The sequence below is a fragment of the Zalophus californianus genome, chromosome 1, assembly GCF_009762305.2.
Source record: "Zalophus californianus isolate mZalCal1 chromosome 1, mZalCal1.pri.v2, whole genome shotgun sequence".
NCBI classification, from domain to species: domain Eukaryota; kingdom Metazoa; phylum Chordata; class Mammalia; order Carnivora; family Otariidae; genus Zalophus; species Zalophus californianus.
In genome coordinates this window covers 16,887,042-16,914,139 of record NC_045595.1, presented here as the reverse complement: position 1 = coordinate 16,914,139, position 27,098 = coordinate 16,887,042, and the positions used below count along the sequence as shown (strand labels likewise).

Below are 27,098 nucleotides of genomic sequence, written 5' to 3'. Positions count from 1 at the left end.
GTGCTTGAGGCTCAGGCTCCCTCCCTAAAGCAGCAACGGGCAGACACTGGCCACAGAACAGGTTGGTTTATTACTTTAATAGCAAAGAGCTGAAAAATGTCAGGTCCCACAAAGGAGCAGAACCTGACCCAAGGCCCGCAAGGCATCTCCACCCCACAGGGGTGCGGGTTGGGCCAGGTAGGGCTGAAGGCAGCAGGAATGGGAGTAAGAGACCAGGCCGGCCAGAGAGGCCCTACTAGGGTGGGCAGACTGGCACGGGAGATGATGTAGTGTAAGGACCGGGCAGGCAAAGCCTATTCAGGTCTTGTTGAGTGTCCAGAGTGGATCCAGGAGACTGAGGGGGTCATCAGTGGGCCGGGCAGCCCGCAGACCCTGCCCGTTATGGGCCTGCAGAAAGTTCTGCTTGCTCATCCGCTGCTTTCCTCGCAAAGAGTTGTCCAGAGAGAAGGCCTCGGGAGTTAGGGAGGCCAACAGCTCCAGGGAGGAGGAGGGGGGCCCCAGGCTGGGGGCCTCAGGTACTGGCTGTTCCTCCTCAGGCTCAGGGGCCTCGGGCTGGGGTGGAGAGAGGGGGGGTGGGGAGGAGGATGGGAGCTGAGTGGACTCTGGGAGCCTGGTTGGTGGCAGGCCCGGGAGCTCTACGGGGCCTGGGAGGCTGGCGGCTGGGGAATCCAGGCCCCCGGGAGGCCGGATGCTGAGCTTGGCGATGGTGGCCTGGATGGAGCTGATCGGCACATCCCCGCCGAGAACCAGGTCCTGGGAGTCCTGAGGAAGGTGATTCTGGAAGAGAGGAGTGGGTGGAGACCGGTCCACGAGGCTGGGGCTGGCCCTGCCAACCCCAGGGGCTCCTTCCTCACCTTTTGGCTGATGCTCGTGCCAGCCGATGGTCTGCCCGGAGCGGGCACGCCATGGCGCTGCAGGACCTGCTCCACGTGTCTCACCACTGCCTCATGGCAGAACCTGAGGTGCAGCTGGAGAAGGCCCTCAGCTTGGTCAGCAGGGCAGGGCCTCCCTGGCCCCAGCACAGAGGGCCCCTCCCAGCACCCCCACTCCACCCCCCACCCCCCCCCCGCCCGACCCTCACTTTCTCCTGCAGCATGTGCTTCCTCTGCTGCCGCATGCGTCGCACCAGCCGAGGCAGCTCAGGGATCCCATTGCCAGCCTCCACCTCCTGCACGGCGGCGTAGAGCAGCGCGAAGGCTCCTGTGCGGCCCACCCCAGAGCTGCGGCAGGAAGGGGGTGTAAGCAGGGCCCAGGCCCAAGGACCCGTGGTGCGTGCGGCCGCTCCCCGCCCGGTCCGTACCTGCAGTGCACAATGACGGGCGTGTGCAGGGGCCGCTGGTGCAGGTAGTGCGCATGCACCTCCTGGATGAAGCGCAGCAGGTTGCCGGGGCTGTCTGGCAGGCCTCTGCGGGGTGCGGGTGGGAGCCGTGAGCCCGGCCTCAGCGGATGCCCCTACCCTCCCCCCGCCCCCCGGGACAGCAGACGCACAACTCAGGCCAAGTGGGGAAGTGGAGGTGCACGAGTGAGCGCTTGAGGCTCTGGTCGCGGAACTGCAGGCTCAGTACCCGTTCCACGTGGGTCTCGGTGGCCCGGACACTGCTCAGCACCAGGCTCAGGGCGCCGTGCACCATGGGCTGGCCCCTCTCGGTGGGGAAATAGCGCGCCACCTTTTGCTGAGGGACCCAACAGGCGAGGCAGTTAGGGCTGCTCTTCCAGGGTCCCTTCTGGGCAGCCCCCTCCCCCTCCCCCTCTCACCTTCTCCATCTCGGCCTCAGACACCAGCATGACAATGACTGACACCTTCTGCTCATGCACCATGAGCCAGAAGTCCGCGGCCGTGCCGGGCAGCGGTGCCTGGGTGGCCACCAGGGGTGGGCAGTAGGGCGAGAGCCCCTCCACGCGGCTGGCATTGATGTAGTCGTCCTTGCCTGAGCGCAGCACCACGCGGTTACTGTCGTAGGGCATGACGTCCTGGTGCCGGTTCTTCAGGGAGTAGCAGCGGGCGATGGCGATGGACCGGCCGCGGGCGTCGTGTTCCTGGGCGTCCTGCAGCTCTCGCCACACGGTGTCCAGGGCCCCCGCGTCCCCCAGCTGGCCTCGAAAGGCCTCCAGCTCCCGCTGCAACTGCTGCAGCCTCTCGGGGTGCTCATAGGGGTCCCGCTCGATCAGCCGCAGGGCTTGTGGCCGACGGCCCTCAGCCGCGTCCACCTTTGTAGGCTGCAGCAGGGGCTGCCCACCCCCGGGGGGCTGCGTGCCTCCGTGCTGACTCTCCGGGCTGGAGGACAGCAGGTCTGCGGCCGCAGTGCCCCGACGCACGCATGGAGGTGGCTCTGCGGCAGGGGGCCGAGGTGGCACTGGGCCGGGCCCTGGTGATGGAGCAGGTGAAGGCACCAGGTGGGGGTTGGGGGTAGGCTGGCCGGCAGGTGAGGGGCCTCGAATGGAGAGAGGGGCTGCCGGGGGGCACAGGGGCCTGGGGGAAGGGGCAGGACCATATGCCAGGGTCGGATGGGGAGACTGAGGCGGCCCAGGGCTGGGGAAGGGCAGAGCCCCTGAGTGGGGGGGCAGAGGGTCCTGAGAGGGGCCCGGGTAGAGAGGGGTGTGCATGGGTGGTGTTGGCTGTCCGAGGACACCAGGCTGAGGGGTGAAGGGGTAGGGGGGCTGGGGGGGCTGGGGGGGGACCCGCCCCGGAGCCTGGGGTGGGAAGAGGTTTGGATGCTGGAGTGGAAGGGGCTGCTGAGGGGGCTGGGGCCCAAACACCACTCCTGCGGGATGGGGATGGGGCCCAACCCTGGGGGCTGGAAAACCCGGGGGAATCCCAGGAGGAAAGTGGTGCTGGGCAGGGGGAGCTGTGAGGGGGGGCTTGGCCCCCACAGGGTAGCTGTAGGGTGCAGGCAGTAGCTGCGGCTGTTGGGGGGGCACTGGGAAGCAGGGCTGGGGAGGAGCAGGGCTGGGGTTTGGCCGTGGTGCGGTGTGGCTGGAGATGGGGGCCTGGATGCTATCTACTGTGGTGGTGGCTGGCCGAACCCCCATGGCCATCTCAGGACCCGAGAACTGGGGAGGTGGGGCTGAGGGCAGACCTGCAACTGGCGGGGGGGGCCCTACCCCCCCATAGGGGCTGCTCACCACACCATGCTGTGGGGAGGATCGGGGCACAAGGCCCAGCTCCGGTGTATATGCAGGGGCTGGGTAGAGGGCAGGTCCAGGGGCCATGGCTATTGTAGGGTGACCTGGGGCCTGGGGGGCCCTGGGCTGCAACACCTGGGTGGGGCCCGAGTAGGTACCAGGAGGTAAGGGACCTGAGAGATAGTGGGGTCCTGGGCCTGCAGAGCCGGGGAAGGGGCTGGGAGGAAAGGGGAGTGGGGCGGCAGTTCCCAAGTAGGTGTCGGGTGGCCGTGAGCCGGCCACCATGTCGGGGGGCAGGCTGCGCAGGTCCTCGGGCAGGTCTCCCGTCTCCACTGCCTCCCCCTCCTCCCTCCGGGGCAGCAGCGGCTTCGGGGCGGTGGGCCGCGGCGGCGGCTTCTTCTTCAGCTCCCTGGGGAACACGGTCAGGAAGGAGTGGAGCCGCACCCCTGGCAGCTGAGCCTGGATCTGGGCCGCAGCTGCCCCGAGGCCGCACCCACCTGTCCAGGAGCTGCTGGCGGGCAGCTTCGCGGGCCTGGCAGGTGGACTGGGCCCGTTCCAGGAGAGCAGCCACCTTGCTCTCCAGGTCTGCATAGAAGTCCTTGCCCTCCTGGGACTTCTTCATCAGGTCCTCATAGGCTTCGTAGGAGGCCACCAGGGTCTGGAGCGTGGAGTTCCACCTGGGGGCGGGGGGGGGGAGGGGGGGGCAGAAAGGCCAGCAGAAGGTGAGGAGTCACACCAAGCTCCGGGCGGGAGTCTGGGCCAGAGTGCAGGGCCAGACACTGACTTGTGGTCCAGTTCACCGAGCACCCGCCGCACGGCCGCGTACTGCACGTTGGCCTCTGTCAGCGCCCGGAGGACGTTGTCCTGGGCTGCCAGGTTCTGCTCCAGGTATACCCTCAGCTGGTCATACTTCTTCAGCTGCTCCTCAAACAGCTTCTGAGGGAGGAGGGCACGGGGCATGGGGGGGACAGACACTCAGGGCCTCACCGCTTGAGGGTGGAGCCCAGAGTCCGAGACCGTCCCCGGCTCACCAACCCCACCTTCATGTCGGAGTGGTCCGTGGTAACCAGCGAGGCCGTGATGTCATCCTTCTGGATAAGCTCCCGCAGCTGCTGCTCCAGGGACACGCGCTGGTCCCGCATCTCCTGCACCTTGGCCAGGATGCGCTTCAGGTTCTGCAGCACAGCCTTGTCCTCTGGGAGCAGCAGTGGTTGGTGAGACCAGAGCCTCTGGCTCCACCTCCCTTCCCAAGGGCATGGGACGGGGGACAGGGGTGGGGGGCTCACCTGGGGTGAGGGCTGGCGTGGGCAGGGCAGCCCGGACCTGGTCCAGTGGCCCACTGAGCAGGCGCAGGTTGCCCACGTGCAGATTCATGGCCCGGTGCAGCTCACTGTTGGTGAAGGAGGCCTTCTCGTGGACTTCCATGTACTTAGCCCAGTCTCGCCTCACCTCGGCCAGCTCTGCCTTGGAGCCCGCCACGCTGGCCCCAGCCTGGCCCAGGGCCTCCTGCAACTTCTGCTCCAGCAGCTCATCTTCTTCCAGCAGCTCCCTGATGTCCTTCAGGGAGGCCTCCACATCCGTGAACACACCTGACAGTACTGGGAAGGGGGGGGTGTTTGCAGGAGGGGAACGGCTCCTGAGGCAGCCACACCAGGCACCCAACTTGCGCCCTTCCCCGGGGAGACAGAACCACCCACACGGTCAAGGGCTGGTACGTGGCCCCGGGCTTGCTGAGCAGTGCAGACGCAGGGTGCGGGAATCCACGGAGGCGTGAGGGTGGGTGCTTGCACAACCTCCGTCCTCAGTGAACAGGGGAGACGGAGAAGGCCGCCACAGAGGACTTCCGTCACCCATCTGCTTCTCCCCCGTGCTCACCCTGCATGGACTGGACAAGGTTCCTGACGGTGTCGGGCCGGACACTGAGAGCCGCACACTTCTCCATGAGCTGGGGTGGGATGTGGCTGTACGCGTCAAGGTTGTCCACGGTCTCAGGGTCCAGCTGCATTGAATCCATGAACTGACTGCGGGGGGTGGGGGACAACGGGACCTGGTGGGCGCTGACCCAACCCTCCCTCCCCTTGTGAGGGTGAGCCCCCACAACTGAAACGAGGTCTGAGGCCCTAGCAAAGGCAAATAAGCATCCTGACCTGCACCACTGGAGAGCTGGCCTGGCCCCAGAGAACCCGCCTGGGGCACTGCTGAAAATGATGGGGCACAGGAACATCGCCCTCCCAAGCCAGGTGACTGTCCCTCTATAAATCTAGCACCCAAGACCATGGGCAGGAAGGCAAAGCTAGGGAACCTGATGCAAGAGGACATTCACTCTTCCTCTCCCTGTTGCAAGCAGCCTTGGGGACCCCGCGGAGATCTGCTGCACTCCCCCCCCAGCCCTGCACTCACTCCAGGACCTCGTTCTTGTCCTCAATCTTGGCCATCACCTCCCGAAGCAGCTTGGCCTTCTCCTCACTGCCAAAGTGACAAAGCAGTTGCTGGAAGCTACGTCTTGAGACCTCCCAACCCCATCTGTGCTAAGAACCGGGCCAGCCCCTCCCTCCCACCTGTATAGCGATGAGGCTTCATGAGCAGCCATGGGTACCAGTTTGGCAAAGATGTCAGGGCCTGTAACAGCGGGGTCTGTGGGGTTCACTGGTAAGGGCTTCACCAAGGGGGCGCCTGGGAGGGAGAGGAAGCACGGTGGAAACCAGGCCCACCAAGCCTCGAGTCTGCCTCTCTCCTATTCTCCCATCCTCACGCCCTCCCCTGATCCTCAGCCTCCCCTCAGCTCCAGACCTTTTACAGGCTGAAGGGTGTCCAGTGCTGGGACAGCCTCGTGGTAGATGAAGTCATTGTCCTTTTTGGCAGAATTGTACCTGGGGTCAGAAGGGGAAGTGGAGAGTCCAGCAATCAGGCCACTGCTCTTAGCTACTGGAGGCTTCCTCCCCACAATATGTAGGCAGAGGACCAAGACCCTTCCCAACAAGAAGGAACCAAGGCCACCCCCAGCCCCACAGACTCACTTCCCCCCAATGACGTCCATAGCGAAGCGCAGTGCGTCCTGCACCGTGTCAGGCTGGCCCTGTGGGACCAAGGACGGGAGGGGGCTCAGCACCAATCAAAGCCAGTGCCAGGACAACCCTCGGCCCCAGCGGGCTTACTCCGGGTTCCCTCAGGGCTCTGAGGGACAGCCAGGCTCTTCCTCAGCTTTACCTTGGCCAACTTGATGGCTTCATTGAGCTTGTCCAGGGCACTCTGGAAGTATGCAACCTATAGGGGGCAGTAGGCAGAGCCTGGTCCATCCCTCCCCCTCCTTCTGCCACCCCATTAAGCCCTGCCTGGCCATGAGGTGACCCACCCAAAGACCAGAAGCCAAGGAAGGAGCCAGGCATCAGCCCAGCTGGCTCCATCTTACAGCTCCACCTCCCACCAGCCATCCCCACTGGGGGGGGCTGCTACACCTCTGCAGTCCTCTGGGGATCAAAGTGAAACAGATGGGACCACACACAAGAAACCCCAGGCCTGCAGCCGGGGGATGGCCAAGGATGTGGGGGTGAGGGATGGTGAGGAGAGCCTCCCCTCTTCTGTAAGAGAAGGGTCCCCTCTAGCCCCTTGTGAACAAGGCTGGAATCAGTCTGAACCCCTCCCTGCCACAGCTCACTCACCCGCTCACCGAACTTCTGCTGCTCCTCGGCCTGTTTCCCCATGTGCAGCTGGGGGAAGAAAGAAGAGACACCCCTACTTATTTCCCAAGCTGTGGCTGCCCCGCAACCCCCCCGCCCCACTCCGGCCCAGCCGTCATGGTGCTCGCACATGAGCCACAGCTGCAAAGTAGTAGATCTTCATCTGGACAAGCTTCTTCCAGTCCTTCTGGATCCGGCCCAGCAGGGAAGCAGTGTCAGGGTTCTCCAAGGCCCGGCATGCCTCCTTGTAGTAATCCACCACCTGGGGGCCAGGATGGGGTCATGAGTAAACTAAAGGCTTGCTCTCAGTCCCTCGAGGGCCACCATCCACCCCTGCTCCTACCTGTGCACTGATGCGCGCCACCAGAAAGCTCTTCCTGTTGTCCAACATTGACTTCTCCAGAAGGCACTCCTGAGCCTGGCCCTGGGCCGACAAATGCAGAGATCGTACCCTTCCCATCAGAGGGGCCACAAAGAGATCCCCTGCCCTGTCCTCTCTCCTCCCACCTTCGCTACTCCAAGAAGCACCGTCCTGCTCTGATCCACCTGGGGCTCAAAAGATCAAAGCCAAGGCCCCACTGCCCTGTGCACAGGGCCTGGTCCAAGATCTAGCACCGGCTGTCCCCTCCCCTGGATTGAACTGGGCCCCAACAAGGGCACCTCCTTACCAGCATGAGGTTGACGTTGAGAGTGAGGATCTGGCGACTCATGTCCACGCTGTAGGCATGAGGGAAGTGCTCACGCAGGTAGGCAAAGGCGCCTGCTGCACATTGGAAATGAGTACAGGAGACCTTCATGCCCTGGGAGGGAAGAGGACAATGACGATGGCCAGAGGCAGAGCCAGACAGCTGCCCGTGTCCACTCCCACGGGACAGGATGCAAACCCTGGAGTCAAAGAACACTTAGGCCCCCTCCCTGGTTATGTCCTGTGTCCCACCGACTGCCCCTCCCCTCCTCACCTCCTCAGACACCCGCTTGTCCATGGCCCCCAACATGGAGTGCAGCGCCCCTAGGGAGAGAGGACATGGTGTCAGGGCTAGCCTGGGGCTGCTCCCTGAGTTGCCCCAAGCCTTTGTCGAGCGTTAAGGCAAAGGGGCCGTGTTGCCACGCAGGATCAGGAAGACAGGGTCTGAGAACTGGGGCAGTTGGTCCAAGGACACCCAGAAGGGGAAACTGCCAAGTCCAGCCAAGCCCCTCAGTCTCTTGGTCTACACCAGGCAGACATAGGGGTGGAGGAAGGAGGAACTCCCATCCATAGCACCCAGCCTACAGGTCCGGTCTTGAGGCCCCAGGGATGCCTGCACAGGACTCAGGCTCCCCAGGCTTCTCCCTCGAGCCACAGTGAGGCTAAGTCATCAGGGTTTATGGCAGGGCTAGTTGAGGCCAGCCTTGTTGTCTCGACTGGAACAGCCCAAAGCCATTAGGGGGGGTCAGAGCCATCCAAAGAAGAGCGGTCACCGCTCCTGGCCAGAGCACACAGCAGCAACACCATATGGCAGCCAGCCCAACAGAGCTTCTCCCCAGCAGGGTGGCTGCCCATGGGCCAGAAAAGAGGTGCTGGCAGAGCTGTGGAAGGCTGTGAAGGGTCAGAATCCAGGGGTCTTCTGTCCCTGAACCCACTGCCTTTGTGACCTTCTGCTGAGCTGAGATCCTGGGTTGGCAGGGCTGGGAGATAGGGCCATGGGGAAAGGGTTAGGCAGCTCACCAAGGTTGTAGAGAATGCAGGCCTGCTCATACTTGATGTCCTCATGGGCCACAGACTTGCCAGAGAAGATCTCAGTCCTGCAGACATGCCACCCCCTTTGTCTTAAGGGAAGGAGCTGGCCAGGGCCTTGAGGCCAGGTGAGAGGACCAGCCACCCCAGTGTGGGTCAGAGGGAGGCCCACGGAGACCAAACCAAGCCACTCCCCATCCTCTGCAGCAAGAGGGGAGGGGGCTGGGGAAGGGGAGGGGGCTGGGGAAGGGGAGGGGGCTTCCCCACCATCCAAACATGCTGGGCCGCCCCGGGCACCCTCCAGGCTGCCCCCCAGCCCTGCCTGCCAGCTCTCACCAGGTGACAGGAACAGCGGCCTCCTGGCCCGAGCCCATGGGGACCCGACTCTGCAGGTAGTGGAGCTGGCCTAGGTACTTGCGGAGGACACTGCAGCCCTCAAAGTCCCGTGGGACACGGACAGCATTCTGGGGAGCAGATGGGAGAAGCAGGCCTGCCATCACTTGGGGTAGAGTACAGGCAGGTCTGTCTACCCACAGAGGCCCAAGAAAGAAATCTGCATCTGAGCCAGCGGACCGCACACTCCAAGGGATCCAGAGAAAGCCCACAGCTATGCCTAAAGCTGTTCAACAACCACCCCACGAGCCACGGCTGGCTGGATGAGTCAGTCCCACCTTTCCGGAAGGCAGTTTTACAACAGGCATTAAAAATGTTCATGTACCTGACGCTGACCCACAGTTCTGTATCTAAAATATACAGTAATAAAAGACACCCAGAAAAGCAAATGCTTGGTGAGCATACAAAGATATTTATCACAGTATTATTAAGAGGGTCAAATACTGGATGCCACCAAAATTTCCACTAAAGAGGACTGTTTAAATAAATTATGTCAAGACTACCCACAAAAGAGAATACAGCTACAAATACTGAAGATGAGAGTCTCTACTATGTTTAGATGTTCATATTTATTGAGACCAAAAAAAAGGTAACAGATGAGCAGTATGATTTCATTTATGTAAAATCGTATAGATACTGACAGCCAACTAGTCAACTAGTCAACTACACAAAGATAAAAGATTCTAGAAGGTTATACACCAAAATGTTAACTGATTACTACTGGGTAACAGGGTTTAAGTAACTTATCTTATTCTGTATATACACATGGAGACATATATTTAATTCTTTGTATCGTTTACTCTATATCAAACACTTGTACTTTTTTCTTTTTTAATTTTTTTTAATTTAAATTCAATTAACATACAGTGTATTGGTTTCAGAGGCAGAGTTCAGTGATTCATCAGTTGCATATAACACCCAGGGCTCATTACACCACGTGACTTCCTTAATGCCCATCAGCCAGTTACCTCATCCCCCCCCCCACTTTTGCTTTTTATAAAAAAACAATAAAGCTATTCCCATTTTGGGGAAATAAGCAAAACAAAGCAGATGAACCCTGTGCTCAAAGAAACAGAACAGACAACATCCTCTCCAAGAAGAAGGTACACAAAACAAAGAAGGGACCGGCTAGAACCCCTGTGCCCACTCTCACCCCACCTGCTGAGAGAACCACAGCACCCCACCATCCTTGTACGGCCCTGCATGGGGAGGAGCTAGGAAGAGCCTAGCTGAACGAACGGCAGAGTGGTAAGGAAGCTCTGAGACCACGCCACTCCCACCCCCCCCAAAAAAGCCCCTCACCATGCCTGCCAGCTTTATGCCCTATAAATCAAGAATTTATCTCACAGTTGCAGCTGGAAGGTCTTCTTAGAGACAACACTTCCAGCCTCCGCTTTACAAATGCGGAAACTGAGGCCAGATCGTGAAAAGAGGATTGCCTACAGCTCCCCAAGTTTTATCTGGCTTCCATTTCCAGGGGGCGCCTGGGTGGGTCAATCGGTTGAGCACTGGACTCTTGGTTTCAGCTCAGATCATGATCTCAGGGTTGTGGGATCGAGCCCTGAGTTGGGCTTCATGCTCAGTGCAGAGTCTGCTTGAGATTCTCCCCTCTGCCCATCCTCCATCTCGAGCTCTCTCTCCTTTTGCCCCTGTCCCCCATGCACACATACTCTCTCTCTCCCTCTGCCCCACTCCCCTGCTCTCTCTCTCAAATAAATACATATTTAGAAAAAAAAAAGGGGGGGATCTGCAGTGGACTCCTTTGTAGCTCCCTTAATTGGAGCCTTTCACTGTTGACACTCTTGGGCCAACTTTTCCAAAGTAAAATAAGCAAACTGGCACTTGGCCTTGGTAACACTGTCTCCCCAATGCTGTAGGCAGTACAATAGCTTCTTGCTTGAGAACTGAGCCTATGTCAAATCTTCTAGATCTGGTTCCCACACCTGTTACTCCACTGTGTCTCTGGTGAGCCACCATATGGATGGCTGGGACCACACCACCTCAGGAGGCTGGGGGAGGCATTAATAAGTCACATGGAAGTATGAAGGCCTTACTCTAAACTGCCAAATGAAACTGCCACTCCAGCATCACACTTTCTGGATCCCTCATGAAGACTCTCTTTCACTGGGCATCTTTTTTTTTTTAACCGGGATTTGGCTCCTCTGCCCTCTTCCCTGCCACTGGACGCTTAGCCTGATGCTGGCGGTGCCACACCGGGGCTGCTCTGCTCAAGGAATCTTATTTAGAACGCCACATTATGCCACAGGAACTTTGTTTTGTTCACTGCTGAAGCCACAGTGCCTAGACGAGTACCTGAGATTAAGAGAGCCCTCCATGCATGTTTGCTAAGGGAATGAATAAAGCATGACTGGAACAGTATATGAAGAAGACAGATAAAGAGCTCCTCTTAGTTCTCTTTGTTTGGGGATCATGCTTTGCCCCAGCTAGAGTTGAGAGGAAATTATTCAATGTTATGTCATTGTTATTTTAAAAATGGGAAAAAATGCTTTCCTAATATTAATTACAGAAACAGCATGTGGTTATTGCTCATTGTTTATTGCTAAGGGGCACAGGTCAAGAAAGGTTAGAAACATAATAAAATTTAAGTGAATCTTTTAACAATTAAAATGATTTAGTCTACAGTGCTTTGGCAATGTTATTTTAACTTCGGGCTTTTTTAAATAAAAATGTGTAAAATCACAATGACTCTCTCTGGGCATGATTGTTTTGTTCTTTGTATTTCTCTTATTTGCCAAGTTTTGTATAGCTTTTGTGACCTGTTAATTGATGAGAACACAAAGTGAGTGAGCGTGCAGACACCCCTGCCACTAGGAGAGTGAGCCGCAAAATGAGGGGACGCTGCGCCCCCACATGCAGAAACAAGCCACCTGACACTGGCACAGTGGCCAGCGCCACGCTCCAAGCTGATACCTCAACACCAGAATCAAATCATTCTCACAATTACTAACAATGCTCTGGAAATGTCTGCCGATTCCAAGAATATAAGAAGTACAACCACTGGAAAGAAGGCAAAATCATAATGTGTATATGGTACGACTCAAGTAACTTGGAAAACCCAAGAAAATGAACTCAAATACCATCCAAAAGAAGACAATTATCAAAATAAATTGCTCAGGGTGCCTGACTGGCTCAGTCTGAGGAGTGTGCAACTCCTGATCTTGGGGTCACGAGTTTGAGCCCCACAGTGGAGGTAGAGATTAATTAAAAGTAAATAATAAACAAAAAAAACCCAAAAACAAAATAAATTGCTCAACTGCTTTTCTCTACACCAACTGCAACAGGTGGAAAATATAAAAGGGGGGGAAGGACACTCAATAATAGCAACAACAATAAAAAGTCTGGAAATGAACTCAACAAGATACGTGTAAAGAAGAAAATGTGTATGAAGAAAACTTTACTGAGAAACCTGAAAATATATATATGAAGAAATGCAGAGAACAGCAACCTCATAAACATATTAATTCTATCTCATCAATCTGTACGTTTTATGAGCTCACAAAATTCCCAATGCTATTTTGCAGAACTTGACAAAAAGATTCTAAGTTCATCTGAGAAATATTTATGTGAGAATAACCATGGAAAACTTAAAAAAGAAGTTATTATCAGGAATTAGTCCTACCAGATAGAAAAATGTACAATAGATAATACTTAAAATACTGTGGACCTGGGTGCCTGGGTGGCTCACTCAGTTAAGTGTCTGCCTTCGGCTCAGGTCACGACCCCAGAGTCCCGGGATCGGGTCCCACACTGGGCGCTCTGCTCAGCAGGGAGTCTGCTTCTCCCTCTGATCCTCCCCACTCTCGTTCTTTCTCTTTCTCACTCTAATTAAAATCTTAAAAAAAAAAAACCATGGACCTGTAGATGGTAGAAGAGAAGAGGGAATTTTAAATAGACCTAAAGTGTATGTAAGAATCCAACACAGGAGTGTTTCCAAAAACAGAAAAAGTACAGAGAAGTAGTCAAAGCTCGAGCCTTCCCTCACCTATCATATACTTAAATAAATACCATATAAAGGTTTAATAAAAATCAAATAGCACAAGTACTAGAAGAACATCAGTAACTGCTTACATTTTATTTAGGTGATGAAGTTTTTTTCTCAGTGCATAGCAAAGGGAAGTAAAAGGAGTGATGAGATGGACCTGACTTAAACATTTATATGTAAAATTTGAAAAGTCTGCATTAAAAACATAATAAAAACCATGCTATGGGGCTCCTGGGTGGCTCAGTTAAGTGTCCGACTCTTGATCTCAGCTCAGGTCTTTATCTCAAGGCTGTAAGTTCAAACCCCACCATTGGGCTCCAAGCTGGGCGTGGAGCCTACTTAAAAAAATAAAAACAAAAACCAAAAAAAAAAAAAAAAAACAACAACGAACTGAAAAAATTTGCATCAGGTAAGACAAAGGAACAATATCAATGTGTGAATAAGTCTTATAAATTAGTAAGAACAAAAGTAAAGGCAAACCTCAGAGATACTACCAGGTTCAGATCCAGACCACAATAAAGTGGGTCAAAATGAATTTTTTGGTTTCCCACTGTATATAAAGGTTATGTTTATACTATACTATAGTCTATTAATGCAGTAGCATTATATCTTTAAAAGTCCATACCTGAATTAAAAAGTACTTTTTAGGGGCCCCCGGGTGGCTCGGTCGGTTAAGCATCTGCCTTTGGATTGGTTGTGATTCCACATCGGGCTCCTTGCTCAGCAGGGAACCTTGCTTCTCCCCTGCCTGCCACTCCCCCTGCTTGTGCTTGCTCCCTCTCTCTGTCAAATAAAATCTTTAAAAAAAAAAAGGGGGTACTTTATTGCTAAAAAATGCTAACCATCACCTGAGCTTCCAGTGAGTAGTAATCTTTTTGCTGGTGGAGGGTCTTGCCACCATGCTGATGACTGATCAAGGTGGTGGTCGCTAAAAGCTGGGGTAGTTGTGGCAATTTCTTAAGTAAGATAACAGTGAAGTCTGCCCCATTGATTGGCTCTTCCTTTTATGAACGATTTCTCTGGAGCATGTGATGCTGGTTGAGAACATCTTACCCACAGTAGAGCTTCTTTCAAAATTGGAGTCAGTCTTCTCAAATCCTGCTGCTACTTGATCAACTAAGTTTATGTGATACCCTAAATCCTTTGTTGTCATTTCAACAACTTCACAGCACCTTCACCACGAGTAGATTCCAGCTCAAGAAACCACTCTTCCTTACTCATCCATAAGAAGCAACTCCTCATCCATTCCAGTTTTATCATGAGATTGCAGCAATTCGGTCCCATCTTCAGGCTCCACTTCTGATTCTAGTTCTCGTGCTGTTTTCACCACACCTGTGGTGACTTTCTCCACTGAAGTCTTGAATCCCTCAAAGTCCTCCATCAGGGCTGGAATCCACTTCTTCCAAACTCCTGTTCATGTTGACATTTTAACCTCTTCCCATAAATCACTACTGTTCTTTTTTTTTTTTTTAAGATTTTATTTATTTATTTGAGAGAGAGAGAATGAGAGATAGAGAGCATGAGAGGGAGGAGGGTCAGAGGGAGAGGCAGACTCCCTGCAGAGCAGGGAGCCCGATGTGGGACTCGATCCCAGGACTCTGGAATCATGACCTGAGCTGAAGGCAGACGCTTAACCATCTGAGCCACCCAGGTGCCCCAATCACTACTGTTCTTAATGGCATCTAGAACACTGAATCGTTTCCAGAAGGTTTTCAATTGACTTTGCCCAGATCCATCAGAGGAATCATCATCTATGCAGCTATAGTCTCATGAAATGTATTTTTTTTTTAAGATTTAATTTATTTATTTGACAGAGAGAAACACAGTGAGAGAGGGAACACAAGTGAGGGAGAGGGAGAAGCAGGCTTCCCGCCAAGCAGGGAGTCCAATGTGGGGCTCAGTCCCAGGACACCAGGATCATGACCTGAGCCAAAGACAGACGCTTAACGACTGAGCCACCCAGGCGCCCCTGAAATGTATTTTTTAAAAAGATTTCATTTATTTGACATAGAGAGAGACAGCGAGAGAGGGAACACAAGCAGGGGGAGCGGGAGAAGGAGAAAGAGGCTTCCCGCTGAGTAGGGAGCCTGACACAGGGCTCAATCCCAGGACCCTGGGATCATGACCCGAGCTGAAGGCAGACGCTTAGCTGACTGAGCCACCCAGGCACCCCATGAAATGTATTTCTTAAGGAATAAGCCTGAAAGTCAAAATGACTCCTTGATCCATGAGCTGCAGAATGGATGTTGTGTTAACAGGCATGGAAACATTTATCTCGTACATTTCCATCAGTGCTCTTGGGTGACCATGTGCATTGTCAATGAGCAGTCACATTTTGAAAGGAATCTTCTTTTCCTGAGCAGGTCTTAATAGGAGCCTTAAAATATTTAGTAAACTATGTTGTAAACATGTACAACCAGCTGGACTTTGTTTTTCCATTTCTAGAGCACAGCTCAGACTTAGCATAATTCTTCAGGGCCCTAGGATTTTCAGAATGGTAAATGAGCACTGACTTCAATTTAACAGTCACCAGCTGCATTAGCTCCTAACAAGAGAGTTAGCCTGTCTTTTGAAGCTCTGAAGCCAGGCACTGACTTCTCTCTAGCTATGAAAGTCCTGGATGGCATCTTCCTCCAGTATAAAAGGTGGTTTCATCCACACTGAAAGTCTGTTGTATAGGGTAACCACCTTCACGAATTATCTTCTAGATCCCTTGCTGTAGCTTCTCCATCAGCACCTGCTGCTTCACCTTGTACTTTTTTTTCTTTTAAAGATTTTATTTATTTGAGAGAGAGAGCAAGCAAGAGAGAGAGAGAGAGAGAGAGAATGAGCAGGGGGAGGGGCACAGGGAGAGGGAGAAGCAGACTCCCCGCTAAGCAGGGAGCCCAATGCAGGCCTCAATCCCAGGACCCCGGGATCATGACCTGAGCTGATGGCAGATGCTTATCCATTTGAGCCACCCAGGCACCCCTCACCTTGTACTTTGATGTTAGGGAGACGGCTTCTTTCCTTAAACCTCATGAACCAACCTCTGCTGGCTTCAGACTTTCCTTCTGCAGCTTCCTCACCTCTCAGAGCCTTCACAGAATTGGAGAGAGTCAGGGTCTTGCTCTGGGCTAGGCTTTGGCTTAAGGGAATGTTGTAGCTGGTGTGATCTTCTATCCAGACCACTCAAACTTTCTCCACATCAGCCACTGCTGATGTGGTTTTGTTACCATTCATGTGCTCATACTAGAGTAACACTTTTAATTTCCCTCAAGAACTTTTCCTTTGCATTCACAACCTGGCTAATGGGTGCAAGGGGCCTACCTTTCAGCGTGTCTCTGCTTTCGGCATGCCTTCCTCACTAAGCTTAATAATTTCTAGCTTCTGATTTAAAATGAAAACGTAGGACTCTTCATTTGAATGCTAGAAACTGTTGTAAGGTTATTAACTGGCCTAATATCAATACTGTTGTGTCTTAGGGAACAGGGAGACCCAAGGAAAGAGAGAAAGACGGGGAACAGCTGGTCGGTACAGCAGTCAGAATACACCCAACATTTACCAATTAAATCTACCCGTTTATATGGGGTCTTTGGTGCCCAAAACAATTGCAATAGTAACCTCAAAAATCACTGACCACAGCTCACCCTAACAAATATAATAATGAAAAAGTCTGCAATATTACCAAAACGTGACACAGAGACACAAAGTGAACAAGTGCTGTCGGGAAAATGGCACCAACAGACTTGCTCCATGTGGGACAGCCACAAACGTTCAATTTGTAAAAACCACAGTATCTAGGGGGCCTGGCGGGCTCAGTCGGTGGAGCACGAGACTCTTGATCTCGGGGCTATGGGTCCGAGCCCCACACTGGGTGTAGAGATTACTTAAAATCTTTAAAAACAAACACACAAGTATCTGAAGTGCAATAAAGCAAAGCACAACACAAGGTATGCCTATCGAACTCTAAGAGAAAAATGGACAAAAGACACTGGCAAGTCCTAAAAGAAGATATATAACACATTAACAACTGTGAAACCTGATTAACTAAGTAACTGAAAATTGAAATTAAATACCCTTTTCACCTACCAGAGTGCCAGGACTGCAAAGTAACAGCACGAGTAGGCATGTACGTGCCGGGGGTGGAAATGAGAGCAAGCGCATCCTGTTCACCCACTAATTCCTACAGAAACAATCCCAGCGCCCAAGTATGCACAGACACGGATTATACTTACAACGGTGAAAACACTGAAATAACCGAATATTCTGAGACCAGACTGATTAAATCACAGTGCCATGGAAAGATCACAGGACATTACAAATACTATGGTTCTATGTTCACTGATACAGAAACAAATCCACGATACATTAAATGAAAAAAGCAGACTATATAAGCTATATAGGCGGTGTAGAATCCTATCATGTTTTTATACAGTATACACAGCTGACACTTGAACAGGGTGGGGTTAAGGGTGCTGACCGCCACCCAACGCAGTCAAAATTCCACTATAATTTTTGACTTCCCAAAAACATAACCACTAATAGCCTACTGTTGGCCAGAAACCTCACTGGTAACAGTCAATTAATACACATTTTGTATGTTATACGTATTATACAGAAAAGGAAATGTTAAAGAAATCATAAGGAAAATACATTTATAGTACTGTACTATACAAAACAAGCATATAAGTGAGCCCACAGAGTTCAAACCCGTGTTGTTCAAGAGTCAATTATATATAAAATTATAATATATATATACACAAAAATTTGAGAGAAGGATTAGGATTTTTTTTTTTTTTTTGCTTTTTAGCATTTTCAAACTTTTCTATCATTAACTTTGCTGCTTTTAAAAAGGAAAAAATATTAAATTAAAATAAGAACACAGTTCCAGGTGGTTTCTTTACCTCCCTATCAAACCTGTCCTGTTCACAAGTGCATAAAAATACTATCCTCCTACCTGTCTGAGCAACTCCAGCTTCTTCAGTTCCTCATTGTAGGCTTCTGGGTTTTCTCCGTAATTTTTTAGGACAAACTAGAGAGAGGGAGAGAGAGAACAATGTAAACCATGAATACAGGATGCTCCCCTGCTCTCACTTCTGCCGAGTCCTTGGCAGTCACCAGTCTAGATCCACAACCACGAGCGTATCTGCTGGAGCACTGGAAACTCTACCTTAACAATGCGGCAGCACTAAGATGCTGACCATGGGAGCTGCTACCTTTGAGCAAAATAGAAAATACGACTGGACGACCCTACGTGAACACCCTGAGTGGTCTTCACCAGGCTGCAGCCCTCCCTGTAAAGTCCAGGACCCTGGCAGCTCAGGAAGCTGGGGAACTTAGCTGGCTGAAACAGGATCCTACCAAGCATCCCAAAATAGGCCACAAATTCAAGCCTCCCTAAGGACTGGACCTTGCTGTGTTCTGGGATCACAACCATAATCCTAACCCAACAACAAACGTAGGCAGAAGATACCAAACAAGAGTGGGAGCGCAAAGCCTTCTTCACCAGCCCCCCTGGCTAGGAAAGGGCACCACAGTAGAAATGATTTACATCGTCCTCACCTTGAAGAAAGGCCTACAGGTGTGTGATGGGAACGATCCGGAGAGAGAGAAGGAAAAGTCCGTACTCACATCAGAGAGGGGACCGGCATGCCTGGCCACAACAGCACTCACCGCCTCAGGAGCTGCCTCCCTCGGAAATGAACGCACTCATCAGTCTGGAGGCACAGCCTGGACCAAAAGACCCCTTGTTCACCTAAGATCAACAGACTAAGGCCGCTGAACTACGCCTGTTGCGGTTCCTGCTGCCTGAGTTAGCGATACGGGGGCAGGGGGAGGCAGATGTACCCATTCCACAAACACAAAGGGCACTGATGCCCACTTCACAGGTTCCCTAAGGCCTGAACCAAGGTTGTGAAGTGGAGAAGGAAGCTAAAACGGCTGAAGAGAGGTGGCTTGCTCTGTCCAGCAGCACACTCACACCATGTGTGTGGCCCACTGACCTGTTCGGAGGTCCCTTCCCAGAACCTACGCCACGCAGCTGGGGCACTAGCCACATGGGAAACCCGGAAGGCCATGTGACAGCTCCTACCTGCCCTGCAGGGACAGGCAGAGCGGAGGCTCCTGCCAAGCTTATTTCAACACCAACCAGTCACGTTCCCAAACCTCCAGCTCTGACCTCTTCTGCTGGTTTTACTTCCTGCGAGTCCCATGTGTCCATGAGTTCTCTTCTCTATCCTCTTGTCCCCCCTTCAAATCCACCCCTTACCTAGGGGCCAGGGTTCTCTTTCTAGCAAAATCCACTGTCACTCCTGACTTCAAAGCCTTCTGAAACACAGATATACCTGGGGAAAAAAACAAACCCAAACACACTTTTCTCAGGATAGTGAGATTATGAGAAATGAGTTGCAATCTAAAGAGAAAAATTGTAATCTGAGCCACTGTGCAACAATGGCTCCCCAAAGCCTCCAAAGTCAAAGGTAATCTCCTAGGCACAGAGTTCACAGCTCCTCACAGTTGCCCCCAACAGCCTTCAAGGACTGTCTTCTAGCAACTCCCGGGGACCCCCAGCCCACAGTCCTGTGGAACTGCTGCTCTCAGGTCTCAATGCTTGTTCACATGTTGTTCCCTCTTCTCTATTAAGACTCAGCTGAGATGTCACTTCCCTGAACTCTAGCTGCTGCTCTCCCTACATTCTAAACATGCCTTCACCAGACTGTGCCTGGCACAGCAGCAGGGTCATGCCAGTGACACCCCTCCAACCCGCACCAAACAATGAGTGCATCGGGAATGGCTGGGACCTTATTAGATGTTGTTAGATACTTAACAAATGGTTGCATTTACAGGAAATGCAGAGGATGGATGAACAAACTGAAAATACTAAAAGGAGACACTTAAAAAAAGTCCAAAGATGGGACATTTTGCCCAACAGTTAACCCAGTCTCTGAAAAAAATCAGTGTCATGGGGGTGGGGGTGAACAGGAGACTAGCCTAGATTTTAAAAGATTAAAGAAACAGAACAAAATACAATATGGGAACCTTGACTGAATCTGAATTTGGGGGGAAAAGTCATAAAAATATTTTTTGGGGGGTGCTTGGCTGGCTCAGTAGGTAGAACATATGACTCTTGATCTCAGGGTTGTGTGAGTTTGAGCCCCATGTTGGGTGTAGAGATTACTTAAAAATAAAATCTTTAAAAAAAATGCTTTGGGGACAATAGGTGAAATTTTAATAAAAATTATAGTAGAGGGGCGCCTGGGTGGCTCAGTCATTAGGCGTCTGCCTTTGGTTCAGGTCATGATCCCAGAGTCCTGGGATCAAGCCCCGCACCGGGCTCCCTGCTCCACAGGAAGCCTGCTTCTCCCTCTCCCACTCCCCTGCTTGTGTTTCCTTTCTCGCGGTGTCTCTCTCTGTCAAATAAATAAATAAAATCTAAAAAAAAAAAAAAAATTATAGCAGAAAATTTTTGTGGGTTTTCTTATGTGAGATGATAATATGGTTACACAGGAGAATGTCCTTAGAATGTGCTGTGTACAACTTACTTTCGAAGCTTCATGGGATATATACACATGCACATGTGTGTATGTATATGTGTGTATGTATATAAAGACACACACAAAAAGAGAACACAAAAATATGGTGAAATCAAACTCTTTAGAGCTGCAGAGCTCAGAACAGAGTCTGGTCAGTATCTGAAGCTCCTGACAGAGCCTGAGAAGAAAGGCCCAGCAGCAGGTAGACCTTGGACCCTGCCACCACAGACCAGGAGCAAGAAACTAGAAGGCAATGAAAGGACCCCAGAGCACTTACACAACTAACAGCCAGTTAGGGTTGAGAGCACCAGAGAACCTCCAGAGCCTACGCAGGCTCTGGGGCAGCTGGCAATCCTTTCCTGAGGGAACAAAAAGACCTACGGACATGTCTATGTTAATTGAGAGCATGTCCAGGGACCAGAGCCACTGGGGGGAAAATAAAAAAGGAAAGGAAGGAGTTACAAGTGCAAAATACTAAGAGAATGGAAAGGCCATTTCCAGAGAGAAATATGTATATGTCAAGACCTCTCATAGGGACTCACATGCATTAATTCTTGATTCTCAAGCTTATGAGGTATAGTATTTCCATCTTACAGGTGAGAAAAATGAAGACCAGATTAGTTATTTGTAGCAGCTGAAGGTCACCACAATTAAGTGGAAGAGATGGGACCTAAACCAAGGTCTGATTCCAATGTCTATGCTATTTCCATGATACTACTCTTCTCTTTTACTGAGCAACAAATGGCACAGAATTTTGTAGGTAGATGAGATCACTGGAAATACTCATCCTAGATCCTGACATTCTTTTACAGATTGGAAAAATGGAAACCAGAGATTAGCAATGGCAGTGCTAGAACCCCAAGCCAGGTTTCCTGACTTCTGACCCAGGGATATTCCATTTTGTCACTTTCTCTTCTATTAGCACGTTCTCACTTTTCTGTGTATGGGTCCCCCTCTCCACCAGGTGGTGGGGGTGTTTAGCTTTTGCTCTTAATTTGATATAACATCTTGGAATTTCATGGTGCTAATTAAAGCAGCAATCCATGAAAAAAAGAATAAAATGCATCACATGTGTTAACACTACCTTTGTTCACCATACACTTATTTCTTTTTTCCCCACTTGCAGGATTTACTCAAATATGAGGCATTCCTTGGGCTGGTCCACGGAAACACAAAACTAAGTCCCGCATACAGTACTGTTAATAAACACAATATATGCTTTGCTACTGAATTTCAAATGAGATTAATTTTATTCAGAAGAAGTTTTATTGCCCCTTGATGTCAGAAAGCCTAAAACCAAATTACAGGCCACCAGCAGCGAGGATGAGAACAGTCCTTCATCCTCGCCTACTCTTAACACCTAGCCCTAACCTCAAGGAATCTCTCCCACATCTCTTCTAAAAAACACCAGCAAGGACAACTCAAGTTACATCTCCTGGTAGGTGCTAGAACTAGACTAGGTCATTCAACCAACAGTTGTGAAGCAGTCTCCACACACAAGTATTTATTACTTCACGAATAAAGGAAAGAATCTGGAGTGAAATGGATACAGGTTTTTGGTGTACGAGACTAAAGTCAGAGACGGTGAACTGGACAATGCACGTCATCTGCTCCTGGAGCCATTCTGCTGTAAAACACAACTGGGCAGACAGGTTTGGTGACTCCAAATCTGTGATAAGAGAAAAGAAAGGTCACCACCAGAGATAACTGGCTATGTCCCATGTTCCTTACTGCTGAGGAGGCAGGGTCCCCTTTTAGGCCTCCGGTCATCTCCTTTTCTTTTCTGTGTATGTGGCAAGTGTTTCAAAGGAGTCAGCTATCCCATGGGAAATCGAGAAGAGGGAGAAAATTTCCACAAACCTAAAAACCAGGCTCTACCTACAAGTGAATAAGATGAACTGTAAGAGGGGGCGCCTGGGTGGCTCAGTTGGTTAATTGGCTGCCTTCAGCTCAGGTCATGATCCCAGAGTCCTGGGATCGAGGCCCACGTGGCGGGGGGGGGGGGGGGGGTCCTGGCTCTGGAGGGAGTCTGCTTCTCCCTCTCTCTCTGCCTGTTCTGCCTACTTGTGCTCTCTCTCGATCTGTCAAATAAATTTTAAAAATTAAAAAAAAATGATGAACTGTAAGAAGAGGTAATAAGAGTGTGCACTCTGTGGTGCAGGTCAACTGAGCACGAAGACCTGTCTAAATTTGGAGGAGTGTGGTATAACAGCCAGGCAGCTAAAGGGGCCCTGAGGACATACGGTTCAACCTGAGTAATGAACGGGAGAAAATGAATTCCAGTAAGGACCAGAGCAAGAACAATGACCAGATGTGGAAGGAAAAGAGGCTGACAGTTCCTATAGGAGAGGCCTGGGTGAATGAATTAGAGAAAGGCAGGCTGAAGCCAAGTGGTGGCAAGCCTTGAATAGCAGGCAGTTTCTCTGAAGGAACCTGGTGGAAAAGTGGAGATTTAGAGATCAATCCAAGCCAGAGTGGGAGGAGGGGAAAGGCCAAGAAGCCACCCAATTGGCAGGGCGGCTACCACATGATACATATGCCCTTGAGGAAGGGTTACTATGTGGATCATCAAAAGATAAGCTCCATGAAAGCACGGATTTTTGTCATTACATACAGCCCTGAGTTCCCAGAGCTGGCACATACAGTCACTCAATAACTATTTGTTCAATAAATGAATCAGAGATGGATGTTAACACTTAAGTCCAGGTGAGCTTGACTTAAGCTCTAATGCAACTGATTAAGGGCAGGTGTTTGGGACCAGAAGAGAAAACAGCTTCAAATACCAGCACTTGTCACCAAATCACTCAGTGATGAAGAGTACAAGTCAGCCTTCATCAGTTTCCAGTGAGTCAGCACTCTGAGCTCCAAAGCACAGGTAAGAAAAAGTGCTGAGACAGAAGCATTTTCCCACCAGAAAATTATGTGGGCCCCAGTATCCCAACCTAAAGCTTGGCACCACAGTTCCAAACCAGCTTGCTGTTTTCCTGGCTTTTTTTTTTTTTTTTAAGATTTTATTTGAGAGTGAGACACAGTGAGAGAGGGAACACAAGCAGGGGGAGTGGGAGAGGGAGAAGCAGGTTTCCTGCTGAGCGGGGAGCCCAATTCAGGGCTCGATCCCAGGACCCTGGGATCATGACCTGAGCCGAAGGCAGACGCTTAACGACTGAGCCACCCAGGCGGCACCCCATTCCTGGCTCTTATTTCACGTTACTCCATAACTGAAGGCATGTCCATCGGGAGCAAAAATCAATACTAACCATTATGAAAGGTCTTTTCAACAGCCCAGGCCTTACAAAGAAACAAACCCTTTAGCTATCTGGAAGACTCCTATTCATCCTTCAAAGCCCACCAAGCCTTCTCTGATGGCCCCTCCTTAGGCTGGTACTTCTGTACACTGCACATACTCTTCCACTGATACTGCCATTTAATTTTTAAATTTCCTCTACTAAACTGAACTCCATGAAAGAAAAAAAAAGAATTGTCTCTTATTCACCTGTATTACCAAGGTAACAGTGCTCAACAGGTTGACCTCAAGAGAACCCATTTTTACCCCAGTATCCTAAATTAAATTGTACCTCTCAGCTCCAAGTCAATGGTGAAGGTTCCCATGGCTGAGGAAAAGGGTAGAAGAGGACAAGGGTATGAGTGGAGAGGCAGAGTAGGGGTTCTAGGGTTGGGGAGAGGGGTCCGGGTCAGGAAGACTTCCCAGGCTGAAGTGGCTTCTGCAGTCTCCTGCAGGAAGAGTTCCAGGGTACCAGGAAGCAGTGGGCCATTCGCAAGCCCAGCCTACCCACAGGCTGCTATTCCTTTTCAGTGGGTTCATGCAAATACATGCCACAATCTTAACCTATCAAATAAGTGGCAGTATCTCTCCCAACCCAAAGAACAGGAAACAAAGAAAAAGAGCTGATGTCTAGGAAAGGAACAGTTTCTTCAGCAACTGATACCACCTCAGGCTAAATGGCTAATGAGCAACTACTCTCATGGAGGCTCAGAGAGGCTTCCAGAGAAGTCATTACTCACAGAAAAACTTGCTGGTTAAGTAAGAGTAACCAGAGTATCAAAGGTTAAGTTCAAACAAAAATATCTCCTAGGATTTTCTGGGTTAAGATTTTACCACTGATTTCCATAAATTTATGGTCACCATGTCTAAAATCTCTCTCAAATGTCATTCAGTCATTTCAGAAACATTTTCCTGAATGCCAACTATGTAGTAGAGGAGACCCCGCTAGGCTTCAAGGAACATGGAGATGCTTTTCAGGTCACCTAGAATTGAATAGGGGAGTTAAAACAGCACACATACTAACACCAGGAAAAGAATGGAAAAAGGGATTCAGAGAAGAGAAAGATTAACCTAGGTGGAAGGATTAAAGAACGCTTTTGGAAGAGAAAGAACTTAAACTGGACCGACATTGAAAGAGGGACAGAACCAATATACAGAGATTAAAGGGCCCCATCCCACAGGACAAACAAGAGCGCTCTTCTGGGTGGGAGGAATTCTACAACCAAAGGCAGAGAAGAGCAAACATACACAGAATGTCAAGAGAACAGCAAATGGCCGACTGTGAACAGAATCTGTATCAGAAATACACAGATCAATTGAGGCGGCTGGGTGGCTCAGTCGTTAAGCGTCTGCCTTTGGCTCGGATCATGGTCCCAGGGTCCTGGGATCGAGCCCCTCAGCGGGAGGCCTGCTTCTCCCTCTCCCACTCCCCCTGCTTGTGTTCCCTCTCTCGCTGTGTCTCCCTCTGTCAAATAAATAAATAAAATCTTAAAAAAAAAATACATAGATAAAGCATACCCTGGGCCCTCAAAAAATACTGAAAGGGCTGGGGTTGGTCAAGGAGAACTCTAAATGGGTTAGGGCTGAACTAGAAAACAAAGGAGTTTTGTTGTGCTTTAGAAAAATTCATCTAACTGTACTTGTATGAAAAGAGTAGATGGAGAGAAGACCAAAGTCTAGGGAAGAGGTAACAAAACTCTTAAGTTTTAGATTAATCTAATTTCCTGTATTTACAAATGAGGAAACAAAGGCCCAAAGAGGTTTAGTTTAAGGATGGAATCAAAGGAACACAAATCATTAGTGTCTGAACTAAGGCAGTGGCAGGATAAAGAAAGGAAGGGAGACAGCTTATTGGGGGAACTACTTCCAAACCTATTTTCTTTCTCAGATCCCTTTTCTTGAGTACCCTGATGAGTGGTGCACCACCTAGATTACCTGGGACTGACTTTGGCAGTTGCTCTACTAAAGCCACAAGGATGCCAACCTGCAACAACCTGGTTGTTCCTGTTCACTCCTGCTCTGACCCAATGCTCCTAGGTGGCCCTCCCCACCTAGGGGATGCCCCGGAGGGCACCCAATGCTCATTCAACACACCTGGCCTCTCTCTGTGCCAGCCCCACCTGATCTCGCCACAGAGGTCCCCTGCCTCTATCAGCACCAGACTTGCCTGTCTCCCCCGTCCAACTGAAGGTTCAACACAACGACTGCTAAGGTTTCTCCAGGAGCTACAACACTGTTTATCCCCTCCGGGCGGTTAAGAAAACCAGTTACCCTTCCAAAAATGACAAGGAACCGTATCTTTTGGTCCAAGGGGGCTCCCGAATATGGTTCTTCTTAAGAGACCAGAGAGAATTGCACCAACTGTCAGAGAGACCCCAGTCGCAGAGGTCAGGCATTCCTCTGGCTTCCACCTTTAAAACACACACACTGAGCCACATCCCCGGCGTCCGTCCCAGGAGGGTCCTGGACCCACAGCGCACCTAGAGCACAGGTCAACGAGACGGCCAGGGCCGCCCACCTTTCCCCGCGGGGCGGTCCCGGCGTGGAGGAGGGGCGGAGCAGAACTAGGTCCCGAGCGTCACACCGAGGAAGTGCGGTGCCTCGGTGGGAACCGGGGACGGCCTGGAGCCGAAGTCGGGAAGCGGATTTCGACGAGACTGTGGGCGCTAGCCCCGAGCGGGCGAGGAGAGGACAGGACTGTCTGCAAGGGGTGGCCCAGGCTGGGGAAATCCAGCGGAGGCCCCTCCGGGCCTCACCCGACCCTGCGACCACGGCCTAGGGAGATGATGGACGCGCAGGGGGCGTCACGCGCTGGCAGACGGCGCTACGCGGGAGAGGTGGAGGCAGTGGGGGAAGCACGCACCTTCTTCACGGCCGGTTGGAAAAGGAAGTCACCGGCCTCCTTCAGGTCCAGCCAGATCATGGGCATGCGGGGCACGGCCTCCATGGCGGCTAGCGCCCGACGGCCACCCGGCCGCTCCCCTAGCTGCCCCAGCTGCTGCCTCAGCTGCTGCCTCAGCCGCGCGCCCCGCCCCTCCGCGCCGGAAGTCACTCGTCACGCGGGGTATGAAAATTGCACGCAGGGCCTGCTGGGAGATGCAGTCCCCGCCCGCGCAGCCTCTGGGGCTAAGCGCAGCTGCCGTTGCGCATGCTCAGTCTCCTCCGCAGGAAGGGCGAGGAGGGCGAATCTCCAGCGCCCCCCCCCCCCGCGAAAGGGTTTCTGGGAGTGATAGTCTTCCTTCACTTAACTGCGAAGCCGGCGCAAGCTGCTTTTCTCCTCGGTGGCGGGACAGACCTGTGGGCCTGGCTTTGGCCTCGGCGCGCCTGTCTCCGGGCGGGGAGGGCGTTAGAGAACTCACCAATAAGCTTATAGTCCCAAGTAGAGTCAGGT

At 51.6% G+C, this 27,098-nt stretch overlaps 1 protein-coding gene across 3 annotated transcripts; it reads right to left on the bottom strand.

The window, feature by feature from the left end:
- Nucleotides 1-61: 61 nt before the first annotated feature.
- PTPN23 (protein tyrosine phosphatase non-receptor type 23) lies at nucleotides 62-26,725 on the bottom strand. 3 transcript variants are annotated; one of them, XM_027583262.2, is made up of 26 exons: nucleotides 26,571-26,698; nucleotides 18,455-18,622; nucleotides 17,850-17,924; nucleotides 8,851-8,978; nucleotides 8,506-8,582; nucleotides 7,760-7,809; nucleotides 7,469-7,600; nucleotides 7,144-7,224; nucleotides 6,931-7,062; nucleotides 6,783-6,830; nucleotides 6,331-6,387; nucleotides 6,141-6,199; nucleotides 5,914-5,993; nucleotides 5,682-5,796; nucleotides 5,524-5,589; nucleotides 4,999-5,144; nucleotides 4,410-4,721; nucleotides 4,164-4,318; nucleotides 3,908-4,059; nucleotides 3,621-3,800; nucleotides 1,756-3,532; nucleotides 1,489-1,673; nucleotides 1,301-1,405; nucleotides 1,082-1,220; nucleotides 855-968; nucleotides 62-777 (listed from the first exon to the last, which is right to left on the bottom strand). In XM_027583262.2, exons 4-26 carry the CDS (start codon nucleotides 8,886-8,888, stop codon nucleotides 298-300), a joined length of 4,680 nt encoding a protein of 1,559 aa, XP_027439063.2. In that variant the 5' UTR covers nucleotides 8,889-8,978; nucleotides 17,850-17,924; nucleotides 18,455-18,622; nucleotides 26,571-26,698; the 3' UTR covers nucleotides 62-297. The 3 variants fall into 3 exon arrangements, with proteins under 3 accessions (XP_027439063.2, XP_027439062.2, XP_027439064.2); XM_027583261.2 differs by lacking the exon at nucleotides 18,455-18,622 and having other exon boundaries at nucleotides 26,571-26,725; XM_027583263.2 differs by lacking the exons at nucleotides 18,455-18,622; nucleotides 26,571-26,698 and adding an exon at nucleotides 26,188-26,219.
- Between the last annotated feature and the right edge of the window lie 373 nt (nucleotides 26,726-27,098).

Bases quoted from the DNA above. Each gene is read 5' to 3' on its own strand.
- PTPN23 (XM_027583261.2), bottom strand. From the start codon at position 26,654: ATGGAGGCCGTGCCCCGCATGCCCATGATCTGGCTGGACCTGAAGGAG. The intron at 7,225-7,468 runs GTAAGGAGGTGC...TTGTCGGCCCAG, and splicing joins TCAACGTCAACCTCATGCTG to GGCCAGGCTCAGGAGTGCCT. The intron at 4,060-4,163 runs GTGGGGTTGGTG...CTCCTCCCTCAG, and splicing joins CGGACCACTCCGACATGAAG to AAGCTGTTTGAGGAGCAGCT.